The sequence below is a fragment of the Biomphalaria glabrata genome, chromosome 9 (genome assembly GCF_947242115.1).
Source record: "Biomphalaria glabrata chromosome 9, xgBioGlab47.1, whole genome shotgun sequence".
In the NCBI taxonomy this organism is placed as follows: domain Eukaryota; kingdom Metazoa; phylum Mollusca; class Gastropoda; family Planorbidae; genus Biomphalaria; species Biomphalaria glabrata.
This window is the reverse complement of record NC_074719.1, coordinates 28,907,340-28,925,132: the sequence shown is the minus strand read 5'-3', so window position 1 is coordinate 28,925,132 and position 17,793 is coordinate 28,907,340. Positions and strand designations below refer to the sequence as shown.

At 36.7% G+C, this 17,793-nt stretch overlaps 1 protein-coding gene across 1 annotated transcript; it reads right to left on the bottom strand.

Moving 5' to 3' along the window:
* Nucleotides 1-10,988: 10,988 nt before the first annotated feature.
* Nucleotides 10,989-16,916, bottom strand: LOC106058559 (uncharacterized). Its single transcript, XM_013216015.2, has 4 exons — nucleotides 16,823-16,916; nucleotides 15,773-15,923; nucleotides 13,709-13,852; nucleotides 10,989-13,048 (listed from the first exon to the last, which is right to left on the bottom strand). Exons 1-4 carry the CDS (start codon nucleotides 16,839-16,841, stop codon nucleotides 12,625-12,627), a joined length of 738 nt encoding a protein of 245 aa, XP_013071469.2. The 5' UTR covers nucleotides 16,842-16,916; the 3' UTR covers nucleotides 10,989-12,624.
* Between the last annotated feature and the right edge of the window lie 877 nt (nucleotides 16,917-17,793).

Here is a 17,793-nt window from a genome sequence, read left to right as displayed (position 1 = left end):
TCTTGCCTCTAATTTAATTCACACATTTCACAACTAGATCTACTATCAAAACAAAATTCAACATTTTGTCCAACACACAGAAAAGGACGAGGGCGTATGTCGAGATAAGTTATTTATAGTTTCAGCAACTCTTCCACTCCTTGACGGGAACAAAGCCGATCCTAAAAATTAAATCAGTCACTTAGGAGTTCAACAAAATTTAATTGATGATTTTCTAGACATTTAAACATTCTTAGGTCTGACCCTCTGAAGAACTCTCTTCTCAGGATTGACCAAAGACCTATACGTTCTTAAAGATGTTGAAAACTCATCCATTCCTCTTATATAAATGCTGAACTGAGCAGATTCTTCCAATGCTAGTGATAAGAAAGAGCTTGCATGGATACGGAAACAATCTGATTCTAAAAGTCAAATCAAATCATGATCTGGGTTTTTGGGTCGATTTGGACGTGAGACCGATGAGCTCAATGTTTCGTTCAACTTTTGTCTTCTACAAATCGGTGACTTTGTCTACAGCGCTTTTTCTTTGATTCTCTATTGGATATGCGCCACTTGTAATCACTTAATGCGCCACTTGTAATCACTTAATGCGCCACTTTTGGAGCATAAGCCATGGGTTGACCATCCCTGCTCCAGACAAACTAACTATAAACAGGAATGAAGTTTAGAACGTGGGAATTCTTATCAATTATTGATAGCTCGGAAATTTTCTTTACTGACAATGCGAAGACTTCGCTTCACCAAGTGTCATTATTGAAACGCGTCTTATTAATCATTTAGCCTACTAGAAACGTCTTAGCTGCTTATACAACTTAAAAGATAGTATCTTAGCTGAAGTCTAAGTGTATATCCAATATACATTTCAACTAAAGACAAGACTAATAGGCCTACACATTACTCTACAAGAAAACATCTGGTTACTCAGTGTTTCCAAAACTGTGTTCTGTGGACACCGCGAGACTTCAATAGGTGTTCCATGAAGTATTAAAAGAAATAAGGCCTAAATGGATCAGTCCAACGTATTTAGAAAAGTAAACTTGATTGTATTAGCTCTTCTGTGTACCGAAAACAAACCACTCTAGGAACACCATCATGAACTTTGAACTGCTACACATTCTAACATTGATTTGAAACAAAGATCAACCATCCAGTTCGTCTGAAGAGTACCAGGATGGTTCAATAAGAAGCTACGAACTAGTAGCAGGTTTTTTAGAAGTATGTTGCAACAAAGTAAAAGCCTAGAAACAGGCTTGATGGCCCACCAGAGAGTTGGATTGAGCTTATCAATATCGTTCTTGGTATCAAGAAGTTCAGCTCTTTATGAACACAAAACCAACAAAGTCATTACACCTTGAATTTTCTCAGGCTTAGGTCTCCATATATTATTAGTTTACTACTTCGAAATGTAAACAAAAAAAATCAAGGATTGGCCTCTTTAGTCACACAAGAAGTTGCAAAGGGAAAAGATCGTCTCTCGAGACGTAAAATGCCACAGAGAGATTATAGAATTGCAATATTGATCTAGACTTTTACTTTTTAAATATTATTTCACTAGTTCCATTCGCCATTATTATTTTAAATAAAACTATGTTCAGAGACACAGATGCAAAAAGAATTCAAGAAATGTTTTGCGTTCCTGTTAACCCTTTACGTATTGAAGAAAAATAGTCAGAGACTTTTTATCAATATTTCCGTTGAGTTGACACAGTTGATTATTTTCTGTAATGTTAGAATGTTTGAAGATCTCTTGTAACAATTATTTGGGGGCCTACATCTTGTAGTAGAATCGTGTTTCTTGGTTTGTGTCGCGTTTCATTATATTTTTTGTTTAAAATATCTCAAACACATTACAAAATATAAAGAATAGATATTAGAGGATCTTTCAAGGAAAAAATGTGTTTAGAAAGAGTTCTGCTTGACTAGGTTCATCAATCTGATACAATTAGACACGTTTCTTGAATTTCATCAGTGGCGTCCTATTTTTCAGCATGGACAACGGCTGCCATCCAGCAACAATCATGAAATGAAATGAGGCCGTGTCACTGAGGCTTCACAGTGCTTTGTGTTGCCGACATGTCCGAATATAGTCCTCGGGTCATTGGTTGGGCATCAGTAACCATGAGCTTTTGTTCTAGACTTCAACAAATAGTTGGAACTACAACAGCAATAGAACGTAAATAAAGGAGACACACACACACAGAATGGATACACACACATATAATGGATACACACACACAGAATGGATACACACACACATAATGTATACACACATACATAAATGAATACACACATAATGGATGCACACATAGTGGATACACACATAATGGATACACACATAATGGATGCACACATAATAGATACACACACATAATGGACACACATAATGGATGCACACATAATGGATACACACATAATGGATGCACACATAATGGATACACACATAATGGATACACACATAATGGATACACACATAATGGATACACACATAATGGATACACACATAATAAATGCACACATATAATGGATGCACACATAATGGATACACACAAATAATGGACACACACATAATGGATGCACACATACATAATGGATACACACACACATAATGTATACACACATACATAAATGAATACACACATAATGGATGCACACATAGTGGATACACACATAATGGATACACACATAATGGATGCACACATAATAGATACACACACATAATGGACACACATAATGGATGCACACATAATGGATACACACATAATGGATACACACACATAATAGATACACACATAATGGATGCACACACACATAATGGATACACACGTAATGGATACACACGCATAATGGATACACACACACATAATGGATACACACATAATGGATGCACACATAATGGATACACACATAATGGATGCACACATAATGGATACGCACATAATGGATGCACACATAATGGATACACACATAATGGATACACACAAAATGGTAGAATACATAATGGATACACACACACATAATGGATGCACACATAATGGATACACACATAATTGATGCACACATAATGGATACACACATAATGGATGCACACATAATGGATACGCACATAATGGATGCACACATAATGGATACACACATAATGGATACACACATAATGGTAGCATACATAATGGATACACACACACATAATGGATGCACACATAATGGATACACACATAATGGATGCGCACATAATGGATACACACATAATGGATACACACATAATGGATACACACACATAATGGATACACACACACATAATGGATACACACACATAATTGATATACACACACATAATGGATACACACAAATATAATGGATATACACACACATAATGGATAGACACATAATGAATAGACACATAATGGATACACACACATAATGGATACACACATAATGTATACACCCATAATGGATACACACACATATAATGGATACACACACATAATGGATACACACACACATAATGGATACACACATAATGGATAAACACATAATGGATACACACATAATGGATAAACACATAATAAATACACACATAATGTATACACACACACATAATGGATACAGACATAATGAATACACACATAATGGATGCACATACACATAATGGATGCACACACATAATGCATGCACACATAATGGATACACACACACATAATGGATACACACATAATGAATACACACATAATGGATACACACATAATGAATACACACATAATGGATACACACACATATAATGGATACACACATAATGGATACACACATAATGAATACACACATAATGGATACACACATAATGAATACACACATAATGGATACACACACACATAATGGATACACACATAATGAATACACACATAATGGATGCACACACACATAATGGATACACACATAATGAATACACACATAATGAATACACACATAATGGATACACACACATAATGGATACACACACATAATGGATACACACACATAATAAATACACACACATAATAGATACACACACATAATGGATACACACACATAATGAATACACACATAATGGATACACACACATAATAGATACACACACATAATGGATGCACACACACATAATAGATACACACACATAATGGATGCACACACACATAATGGATACACACACATAATGGACACACATACACATACTGGATACACACACATAATGAATACACACATAATGGATACACACACATAATAGATACACACACATAATGGATGCACACACACATAATAGATACACACAAATAATGGATGCACACACACATAATGGATACACACACATAATGGACACACATACACATACTGGATACACACACATAATGGATACACACACATAATAGATACACACACATACTGGATACACACACATAATAGATACATACACATACTGGATACACACACATAATGGACACACATACACATAATGGATACACACACATAATAGATACACACACATAATGGATACACACACATACTGGATACACACACATAATGGATGCATACACATAATAGATACACACACATAATAGATACACACATAATAGATTCACACACATAATGGACACACATACACACAATGGATACACACACATAATAGATACACACACATAATGGATAAATACACATACTGGATACACATACATAATGGATACACACACATAATAGATACACACACATACTGGATACACACACATAATAGATACACACACATAATAGATACACACACATAATAGATACACACACATAATGGATACACACACATAATGGATACACACACATAATGGATACACACACATACTGGATACACACACATAATGGATACACACACATAATGGATACACACACATAATGGATACACACACATAATAGATACACACACACATAATAGATACACACACATAATAGATACACACACATAATAGATACACACACATAATGGATACACACACATAATAGATACACACACATAATAGATACACACACATACTGGATACTAACACATAATAGATACACACACATAATAGATACACACACATAATGGATACACACACATAATAGATACACACACATAATGGATACACACACATAATAGATACACACACATAATGGATACACACACATAATGGATACACACACATAATGGATACACACACATAATAGATACACACATACTGGATACACACACATAATGGATACACACACATACTGGATACACACACATAATGGATACACACACATAATAGATACACACACATAATGGATACACACACATAATAGATACACACACATAATGGATACACACACATAATGGATACACACACATAATAGATACACACACATACTGGATACACACACATAATGGATACACACACGTAATGGATACACACACATAATAGATACACACACATAATGGATACACACACATAATGGATACACACACATACTGGATACACACACATAATGGATACACACACATACTGGATACACACACATACTGGATACACACACATACTGGATACACACACATACTGGATACACACACATAATGGATACACACACATAATGGATACACACACATAATGGATACACACACATAATAGATACACACACATAATAGATACACACACATAATGGATACACACACATAATGGATACACACACATACTGGATACACACACATAATAGATACACACACATACTGGATACACACACATAATGGATACACACACATAATGGATACACACACATAATAGATACACACACATAATGGATACACACACATAATGGATGCACGAGAAGAGAAGAGATTAACAAATGATTTTATGTAGATCTAGTTACTTGACCAGGGAAACTAACTTCTAAAATACTTCTAAACAATGAGTGACTTAAGTCATTGACCTAGAAATTATGTGTTCTAAGCTAAACTGAAAAAGTGACAAAGCCACTGACCTGTAGTAAATCAATAGGTCTATCTTATGGATATATATGTTAGGTCCATTGAAGTAGTTCAGTAGTTTAAGAGAGTATAGATGCACGCATGAGTGGATGTGTAGGAGTGTAGGTGTGTGGGAGTGTAGGTGTTTGGATGCATAGGTGTGTGGATGTGTGGGAGTGAAGGTTTGTGGGAGTGTAGGTGTGTGGATGCATAGGTGTGTGGATGTGTGGGAGTGGAGGTTTGTGGGAGTGTAGTGTGTGGATGTGTATGTGTGTGGGACTGTAGGTGTATGGAAGTGTAAGTGTGTGGATGCATAGGTGTGTGGATGTGTGGGAGTGGAGGTTTGTGGGAGTGTAGGTGTGTGTTTGTAAAAATGTTGTAAAATGTTTTACATGTTTCGGATGTTCCTTCCAGGTGGGGGAATGTGACGTGTGTTTGGCGCGTTTTATGTCTAGGGGATGATTATTTTTAAAGCTATCACACACCAACCTATCAGCATATGAATCGGGAGCAGGCACGCAACGAGACAAGCAATGAAAGATAGATACAAAATTTAAAATAAAAGAATATTTATTTACATAAATATACATATAAGAATGAAAAAGGGGGGGGGGTTGCATCTATCTCTAGTGAATACTAGATTTAATCATCACTCGTGCATTTAATAAGAGAGTATGTCACTTTGTCCTCTGACTTAGCTGGTTTTCCTGTTGATGTCGCAGCTGGCTGTGTCCTGGCTTGAGGTTCTGCAGCTGGAGGTGGCGCTCTAGCAGATAGAGGGACGCCGGTGATATAGTTCTTGTGGAGTCTCAATCCCAAGTTCTAATATCTGAAGTGGGCACAGTAGGGCGGGTGGCCGGCTACCGTGGGCACAAGGTTACTGCGGGCAGAGCTGATCTGCCGTGGGCAACGTAGTTGACAGGATATGTCCAGTGAGTTGCAGAGGGTTGGCGTAGCTATGACGTCGCACACAGATCTGAATCTATAGGGACGTCGCACCTAATAGCTTGACAGGTGGGCTGTCGAATAGGCGGGCAATGCCGATAGCGCCAAGTGGTAGAGTTGAGTAGATCTCAGTAGGCAAGTGCAGTGCTGAATAGCACTAAGCACAGATGCAGGTAAATAGATCGTTGATCCAATGAAAAAATAGGCAATAGATGATTATCGATGGCAACTAAATAGGCAGTAGGTGATTTTCGATAGCAAATAGATAGGTGATTAATCCAATAGATAAATAGGCAGACACCTGATGGAGGCTGCGGATAAATAAAGACAAGTTAGGACATGTCTCTCATACATCTTATCGATGCCCTCGACTGAGGTGCATTCGTCAGATTGGTAAAATTGCTTTAGAGCACAATGGGGAGATGATGACAAATGGGATTTGGGGAATAGATGGCAGATAGTAGCAATATAGAAATGCACATAGAAGGGAAAGTAATAATATAAAAATGTACATAAAAGGGGAAATAATAATCTCAAATAAACAACACAGGTGGATAGAGAAAGAAGGGGGGGGGGGATGGGCGGTGGTCAGCGACCCAGATGGTTTGTTTACATATGACCGTGGGTCGAGAACAATGAAGCGTGCTTGAATGGAGAGGGTGTCCCTTCAAGCGGCGCGACTCTCCTTAGAGTAAAATGAGTACAGGGGAGACAATTCACTACAGGGGAGATAACTCGTATATCTTTTCTAGACGCAGCGTTAGTGCGCTAGTAAGGTTATCAAGGCGGTCAACCGAGATAAAGGAAATAAAATAAGATGTACAAATATATACATGATTGCATCAACGATCAATTGAGCAACGTAGCATTAATAGATTAATGCAATACTAAATAAATACATAGGGCATGTTTATGTTTTCTACTTACGCCAATGAGAAATACACAATGCACTAATTAAATATAAATGAACTAAGCAAAATACACATGATAATATCCAATGGAAATAGCACAAAGTAACTAAGATGTAACTTGTGATTAAGTTCGGCTTACCACCAGGTATTCCTCTAGGAGTGAGAATAAGTGATATAGTCCAGACTCGATAGCTCAGCTTGAATGAGGAAGAGAGTCTGATTTGAGTTGGTTTACTTTATATAAGCCTGGAAAGTGCGGGCGGACACAGGAAATGCCCTAGGCTAAGATTTATCTTACACGTGGGTGGATTTGACTCGAGGTGGGAGCCGCACCTTGGAATATTACGCGGTGTGTTGACCAGGGTAATCTCTTAGATCAAAGAGAGACGTGAGAGAAGGGGGGGGGAGAAGGATTAGCTTGCATTCAAACCAAGGTGGTGTCAACCGCGACCGTCCTTCAGACATCCGGCGGGAAGACAAAAGAGATTGTGTGTCTACCTTTCCCCGATCAAGGGCAGATAAATGAAAGGACGCGCCTTAGCTATCTCCAAGGTGGTCAACTAAGTCTAGCCTGGAGCGGAAAAGGTGTGGCGGGTGAATGATTTAGGGGTAGGATGGACAAATAATTAAAATAAAATAAATAAATAAGGAAAAGTAATAATTAATGCTGTGATAATTTAGAGTGACTCTGACAGCGAGTTTTTGACTTGTCACACCTAGTCCAAACCTCCCGCAGGACAACGGGGGATGGGAGCGGGCAGGGTTTGAACCCGGGACCATCGATAAATCTGAACGACAGTCCAGCGTGCAAACCGCACGACCAGGCAGCCATCCGTGTGGATGTGTGGGAGTGTAGGTGTGTGGATGTGTGGGAGTGTAGGTGTGTGGATGTATGGGAGTGTAGGTGTGTGGATGTGTGGGAGTGTATGTGTGTGGATGTGTGGAACTGTATGTGTGTGGGAGTGTAGATGTGTGTATGTGTAGGTGTATGGGTGTGTTGGTGTGTGGGAGTGTAGGTGTGTGTATGTGTAGGTGTGTGTATGTGTTGGTGTGTGGGAGTCTAGGTGTGTGTATGTGTAGGTGTGTGTATGTGTTGGTGTGTGGGAGTCTAGGTGTGTGTATGTGTAGGTGTGTGGGAGTGTAGGTGTGTGTATGTGTATTTATGTGTAGGTGTGTGGGAGTGCAGGTGTGTGTATGTGTTGGTTTGTGTATGTGTTGGTGTGTGGGAGTGTAGGTGTGTGTATGTGTGGGAGTGTAGTTGTGTGGATGTGTAGATGTGTGGGAGTGTAGGTGTGTGGATGTGTGGGAGTGTAGGTGTGTGGATGTGTGGGAGTGTAGGTGTGTGGATGTGTGGGAGTGTAGGTGTGTGGATGTGTGGGAGTGCAGGTGTGTGGATGTGTAGATGTGTGGAAGTGTAGGTGTGTGGATGTGTGGGGATGTAGATTTGTGTAAGTGTAGGTGTGTGGATGTGTAGATGTGTGGAAGTGTAGGTGTGTGGATGTGTAGATGTGTGGAAGTGTCTGTATGTAGATGTGTAGATGTGTGGAAGTGTAGGTGTGTGGATGTGTAGATGTGTGGAAGTGTAGGTGTGTGGATGTGTGGAAGTGTTGGTATGTGGATTTGTAGATGTGTGGAAGTGTAAGTGTGTGGATGTGTGGAAGTGTTGGTATGTGGATGTGTAGATGTGTGGAAGTGTTGTATGTGGATGTGTAGATGTGTGGAAGTGTTGGTATGTGGATGTGTAGATGTGTGGAAGTGTTGGTATGTGGATGTGTAGATGTGTGGAAGTGTTGGTATGTGGATGTGTAGATGTGTGGAAGTGTTGGTATGTGGATGTGTAGATGTGTGGAAGTGTTGGTATGTGGATGTGTAGAAGTGTTGGTATGTGGATGTGTAGATGTGTGGAAGTGTTGGTATGTGGATGTGTAGAAGTGTGGAAGTGTTGGTATGTGGATGTGTAGATGTGTGGAAGTGTTGGTATTTGGATTTGTAGATGTGTGGAAGTGTTGGTATGTGGATGTGTAGATGTGTGGAAGTGTAGGTGTTTGGATGTGTAGGTGTTTAGGTGTGTATGTGTGTGGATGTGTAGGTGTGTCCATGTGTAGGTGTGTCGATGTGTAGGTATGTGGGTGATTACATATTCTTAAACACTGATCTCCTTAAGTTCACGGAAGATCTTCTTCTTGCTGACAGCTGCTGAGACTCCAACGCAGTTAGGGACTTAAAGAAATAACAGCTTAAGTCAACTTAAGCGCTGGAGGAGGGGGGGAGCTAACTAGTCAAGTGATGTACTAGAATTCACTTTACAAGACTATGAGTTGGTGTATTTGTCGGGGGAGTGGTATGAAGCGGGACTTTCCAAATCAAGTCAAAAGTCTATGTCGGAGCGCAAGTAAAAAAAAAAGTGGGGGCTCCAGAGAGCGAAAGAGAGAGAGAGAGAGGGAGAGAAGGAAAAAGAGAAAGGACCTTGAATTTCCCTACACTAATTCACGGGCTAAGAAAAAGTAGGTCATGTTGATCGTTAAAATATGGTCGTTAATTAAAATTCAAAATAAAAGAAATAATTAAATAAAAAAAAATAAGATGATAAACAATGTAAAGCCTGGGAACAAATCAACGCTTGTGTACTGCTAGTAGAATAAAGATTTCCAAAAAAAAAAGTTTTAAACATATTATATGTATGTAAAATAAAATTGGAATTGAGTTTTAATTCTATGGCTTTAAGTTTCTTTTTTTTTCATTACGTTTATATAGCTCCTGCGAACCTGCCTATAGGAACCAACAGCGCTGCTCAGGTCACCAACTGGCTAAAGGGAGCGCAATCGCTATCTTATTTGTTTAGTATCTAGGGGGTCGCTACCAGAAAAAGTTTGAGAAACACTGCTCTGGAATTAAGGCAAATGAAAAGGAGGTAATATTGCTAATTCTATAGTGCGTCGAGAATATCTATGTGTATACGAGAGTTGGCCTGCGTGTAGACGCAAATAATTTAAACTTATAAATAGAAAAAAAAAATCAATTTGAAAATTATAACCAGCTCTCTTTATTAATGATCAATATTGCAAATGCAGAGACATGATATGAATTGAAGGAGATCAATGTAACATCAAAACAATACATACTTTTGATGCCTTTATTTTCAAATGAATCTAAAAAATAAAAAAGAATGTACATCTCCAAAGTTACCATATTTACTTCATTCTCTCTCAGAAATGTTTAAATATGTTACATAACAAGTAATATTACAACAATACAAAAACAAAATGCTTAAAAAACAAGCTTACATTAAATGTATCAATTGAATGTATCAATTTCGATCAGTCATGTAATTAAATTTGTAATAAGCCTCAGACGACAATTTATAAAGGGAACTAATCCAGCTTATACCACCACTTAAGCAAATACTATTTCTTTTCCTTGTTTGAAATATCAAACAAAGTAATTTATTACCAATATTTAATTAACTAATTGGTTACTTTTTGTTTTGATTCTTGTGTTGTCGAGAAAAGAATTAATTGTGCAAAATTTTAGCTTGATCCGAGATTGGGTGTCACAGAAATAACGTGTACAAACTTTCCAGACAGACAGACACATAGACAGAGTGAGTTGATAGAAGCTTTGTAATAAGTATTTGTCAAAATCAATTCCCTCTTTAGGAAGCTGATGGTCTATAATTTCTCATTCTATTTATTTCTTGTAATGCTTCACTATTGCGAGGAGTCTTCCCTGTGACATTTGCATAATTAAAATCTTTAATGAACAGCCCAGATGTTACAAGACTACGTGGACTGAAACGTCTGCCCAAGAAGGTGTGCAAAATGTTCATAGAACTCGATTGATTGATTCAACTCCTTCCTGAATACAAAGAAACAGTGACGTCGAGTGCGGTAATAACCGTCAGTGACGTCTTCAGAATAAAATGACGTAAAGGAGATAAGCCCGTTGTAATTGTAAGATGTTTATAGTTTGAAAGAATTAGGACGGTCAAACCAAAGTTTTCATCGTGTGACCATTCAGGGAATTATTTATAGCAACATCAAAACTCATTATCAAATGGACTTTGTGTTTCTCCTCTCTTTAAATATGCACTGGACATTTGATTTCTTGCACCTCTTTGAAATCTGCTCAGATTTCAGGAAACTGAAACTTGATGTTTGGGAAGAGGACATGACATTGACTTTGGTACACTTACTGCCAGATTGGACATGTTAATTTTCATGTTTAGGTTTCCAGAACTTCAATTTTAATCTTAAGTTTGAACTAAAAAAAATATATATTTATACAATTAGTAATTTAAAAAAATATAATTTAGCACGCGTTAATGTTTGTGTTGGTAAACTAAAAAATTGGAAATCTGGACTTTGGTTTTATTGCAAGAAAAACAACAACAAAAAAAAACACCTGTCTAATGCTAAATGAAGCTAAAATTAAATTGTATATCTTTTTGATATTTATGCATTCCATTTTAAGAGAATATTTAAGCCGTTTAAACCTAACTAAAACTACATTTAAGGTTATTGTTTACTTAATATGTTTTGTTGTCCCTTGCTGTATATAAGCTGTCTTAGATTCTATTTTAACGTCATGTTTAAGCTGTATTTACAATATTAATTTTAAGTATCTCTATAAGCGAAACAATATCTGCGAAATATACAGGCGGCATTTAATTTGGTCGATTAAAAAACATTTGGGCGAGATTAAATGTATAAATAAGCTACATTTGTACAAAATGTTGGCTATATGTAAACCTGATTTTACTGCTTAGGCTAGATGCTAACAGTTGACTTTTTCACATATAAAGAAAGCAGTTAAATTACAAGACACGTCATTTAGTTTCCCTGCTGTTATGTCTTCTAGACGTTTCTTGATAACACAATCTTCATCAACAATGTTGTGACCATTGTCCGGTTGTCCAAAATCAAAAAGAAGTTTCTCTAATGCCAAATCAGTGAACTTTTTTCCATCATCTGCCCAGAGAAAAGTGCCCTCTGTCTTGATATCATCCAGGCCTACCCACTCGTAATATTTTAGCCCCTCCTGGGCAATAAGAAAAGTATATCTGTCCATGGTCTTAACTGTAAACATCGTGGACTGAAGACATCCACAGGTAGCCAGGGCATCTTGATAACTGAGAGCTTGGTAGATGTAAGCCACGAATATAGTGGAAGGGATAAAAAGTTGTACAATGGGTTTTTGGCTGTGGATAAGAATAGTTGTCACGTGATGCTTTGTAAGTAATAAACAAGAAATAACCTAAACTGATTCAAGAACTAATAGAACAGATATCAGATGACATTACACTAGAGACATTGAGTAATTGGAAGAAAAGAATAATCCCTGATTAGTATCGGAAGAGAACGGCTTGAAGTCACGTCCCAACGAAACACTCACATCACATCGTAGATCTTCTTAATAAATCCGACCATTATAGCGAGCACTGACCCTACTCATGTCCAGTAGACCATTATAGTTAGCAGTGACCCACGTTATGCCCAGGAGACCTTTATACTGACTGATGACCCAAGTCATGTCCAGTAGACCATTATAGTAAGCGCTTTCCCAAGTCATGTCCAGTAGACCATTATAGAGAGCACTGACCCTAGCTATGTCCAGCAGACCATTATTGACAGCACTGACCCTAGCCAAGTCCAGTAGGCGATTATAGAGAGCACTGACCCTAGCTATGTCCAGCAGACCATCATAGAGAACACTGATCCTAGCCATGTCCAGAAGGCCATTATAGAGAGCACTGACCCTAACCATGGCCAGAGGTAAGCATTTAAGTCTTATCAAATCAAGAGATGACGTCTGCTTCTATGATCACATGATCAGTTTGTCATTGCCTTCAACAACTCACCTAAAATCAAGGTAAGCTTCACAAGCATCGGCTACATACACATCACCTAGTACACTCTTTGGTGGCTCTGAGTACGCACTGAACCCTTTGTACAATGTACACAGTTTAGTCGTTTTGTTGTACATAAAACTGCGACAGTTGAAACTGAAATCAAATGAACAGTGTCATCATTAAGTGAGGAAAGAGAATCAATGTAGCAATACAATCATTGTCCCTACTTAGTTACTGCTCTTACTCTGGTCGAATTTCGTAAATGGCTATCGAAGTTCAAATACGTCTTGTAAATGAAATATTTAGAGACTGAAGTCTAGGACCAAAACACTCCCCCTCTATTCCGTACGTTAGAACTAACACATAGAAGTGCAAACTAATTTTCTTGTGCGATGACATTGGAGCATAGATCAAGAGATCTTAGTCTTTCTACATTGAAAACAAGTCACATCAAAGTTTTGTTTTATCCATGCCCATTTCTAAACCTGATCACTTTTCGTATGAGCGATTAGTTCGCTCTCAATAACTAATGAATTGTTGTTTTTTTTACTTCGCTCCATACCCCTTCCACGAAAAAAAACATTAGCCACGACCATGTATAAATTTACTCAGAGTATAGTATTCTAAAAAAAAAATGAAGTTTGGTGACTATAGATTCAGATTTCAAAGTAACATAAAATGACTATAGCCTAGACTAGGATACTGGATCTAATTAGAATTATGGTATTGATATTTGATATTGATAAATTGTAGTATATATATATATATATATATTATTATACATTAGTTCTTTCAGTGCAGCTGATGATTTCTGTATCAAACGGTGCACAAAATATTTCTGAACGGCTATTTATTTATTCACCTAATTACTGAATTCAAAGAAACATTCGAGTCGAGTGCGGGAATACCCAATGAACGCGTTCAAAATAGTCGTTAGAGCCGTTTTCGAAATCCGTTTCCAGGTTCTTCTACCCATGTTCCTCTAGCCAGTGTCTTAAGCCCAGGAACATTTTGAAAGCTAATACGACGAATCGTAAACAAGAAGAATAATAAAAAGTTTTTTAAAAATTATTTTGAATCAGTCACGTCATTAATTTTTAGTACATCTCCAGCTTTCAATGGGAACTGGGACAAATGACGTGACCAAAATGTGTATCTGACAAACAGACCTACAGAGTGAGATGATATAGGCTTTGTAAACAAATATATTACTTACTATAGGGCTAAGATTTGAATTGGTATAACATTACGTACTAGAGGACTAAGATTAGAATTGGTATAACATTACGTACTAGAGGACTAAGATTAGAATTGGTATAACATTACGTACTAGAGGACTAAGATTTGAATTGGTATAACATTACGTACTAGAGGACTAAGATTTGAATTGGTATAACATTACGTACTAGAGGACTAAGATTAGAATTGGTATAACATTACGTACTAGAGGACTAAGATTAGAATTGGTATAACATTACGTACTAGAGGACTAAGATTTGAATTGGTATAACATTACGTACTAGAGGACTAAGATTAGAATTGGTGTAACATTACGTACTAGAGGACTAAGATTTGAATTGGTATAACATTACGTACTAGAGGACTAAGATTAGAATTGATATAACATTACGTACTAGAGGACTAAGATTTGAATTGGTATAACATTACTTACTAGAGGACTAAGATTAGAATTGGTATAACATTACGTACTAGAGGACTAAGATTTGAATTGGTATAACATTACTTACTAGAGGACTAAGATTTGAATTGGTATAACATTACGTACTAGAGGACTAAGATTTGAATTGGTATAACATTACGTACTAGAGGACTAAGATTTGAATTGGTATAACATGCAACAATTTTCTGATCTGAACGATTTTCCTAATTTTGCAAGATAAAATGTCACATTTTCATGGGTTTATATTGACCAAGTAGTCTTTTTAGATTATGATAAATATTGACAGTCAAAGAGGTTATATTTAGCTATGAACATAAAAATAACAGTTTATATTAATAGAATGAATATTAATTTAAGTAATTTTCTGGCTACAACTTGTCTAAATACTTCACCTGTTACTACAAACTATAGCACAGTCTGTTTTTGACTTTAAGATTCTAGACACATTTAAAGGTTGAAGACCGCATTTTTCTAGTCTGCCTGGAACCTTTTTCCAGTGAATTTCACGACAAGAGCAGACTTCAGAAAGTATCAGAAGAAGAGCTGAAAGATATAACCATTTGACATCTCAACATTATGTACACAATCTTTGTGAAATCTAAACTTTATAAACACAATCTTTCAAAAATATAAATATTTTGTGAACAATCTTTGTGATATCAAATCAATCATTATGTACATAATCTTTGCGATATATAAAGATTTTGAAAAGTACACAATGTTTGAGAGATCCCTAAACATTATATGCACAAAATGTGTGAGATCTAAACATTAAGTGCACAATCTTTGTGAGATCTAAACATTAAGTGCACAATCTTTGTGAGACCTAAACATTAAGTGCACAATCTCTGTGAGACCTAAACATTAAGTGCACAATCTTTGTGAGACCTAAACATTAAGTGCACAATCTCTGTGAGATCTAAACATTAAGTGCACAATCTTTGTGAGATCTAAACATTAAGTGCACAATCTCTGTGAGATCTAAACAATGTGAAATGAACACACTCTTTATAGGAGCCCCCTCTGCCAGTGACAGATCTTTATGGAGACAGCTTGCCGCCCAATGCGCCGAAGGGCGCTGGAGGACCTAAGTCTAAGTAAGTAAGTCTTTATAGGAGTCATATTTTTAGCTATAACTAAACTTTAGATTGTCGTCGATCTAAACATATATTACGTACTGTTTCCTGTTTAGATCTAGGCATTGTATTCATTCTGTGACATTTTTCATTCAACTCAGAAAGTATTTAATCAAAAAACTTTGACCATCAAATTGGTTGGCTACAGCCTACATAAAGAACTGATACCAAGGCCTACATGGCATACTCTTTACAGAGTTATCAAATATTTTGTTTCTTTTCTTTGATTAAGAAACATTATGTTTACGGTATTGCTTGACCATAATCAAAATCCGTCATTTGTCTTTAGTAAGTAGAACATGTTACCTGACACTGGAATGAACATTTTAGAAGAATAGTTTCAGCCTGAACACACCATGCCTACATCTCAGCACTAGTTCAGTAAATATGCTTCCATTTCTGTTCTGTCTAGCTGAATGGAACACTCAAACTTTGTCCTAATTGTGTTAATATTAACTTACTTCAAAGGAATGTTGAGTGAGTGTTCTGCATGCAATAAAAAAAATAGTGAATTGTAATTTTTTTTCAATAAACCCACGTGTTTTTTTTTTCGTCTAGTTTTGAATAAGAACGTCACATTACATTAAAAAAAAAAATAAAAACAAAAAAAAAATTTCATACTCTCTAAGGAGGAAAAAAAATGTATAACACACACACATATAGATATGATGTAAGAAAAATACGTATAATTTATTCAATACATTTTTACAAAGCTTATATCAACTCACTCTGTCTGTCTGTCTGTCTGTCTGTCTGGCAAAAGGTTTGATTTGTTTCCTCCCATGTCTAACTCTCGGATTCATTAAGCCTGACAAGATCAATTAGCTAATCATTTACTAAGGATACATTATTTTTTTTAAATATATAAAAGAAAGGGAGCTAAACACTGGGATTTTCAGTAAATGGCAGTAACAAGTGGTTCTTTCCATTAGATAAGATTAGTATTTAAAAAGTATTCTTTTGTCTATTATTTGTTCCTTTCTTTTAAGTTACTACTGTAATGTTCTGTGAGCAATAAGTAACAGTCAGAGAGAAAAGGGAAAAGAAAGCGATAGAAAGAAATGTTTGAGTGCTATGACCTAGAGGGGAAACACGCCCGGAAGTGCAAAGTGGAGGACAAAATTAACATAAACAATGTCAAGGACGCGTCAAGAAAAGATCACTCTGAATTAATTAACAAAATGACTTTGTGCTACCAGCGATACATTTCAGACATTGGCTTCTACAGTGCTGACAAGTGAACGACATTTAGTGGGTGAAGTCTCTGGTCAAATTGA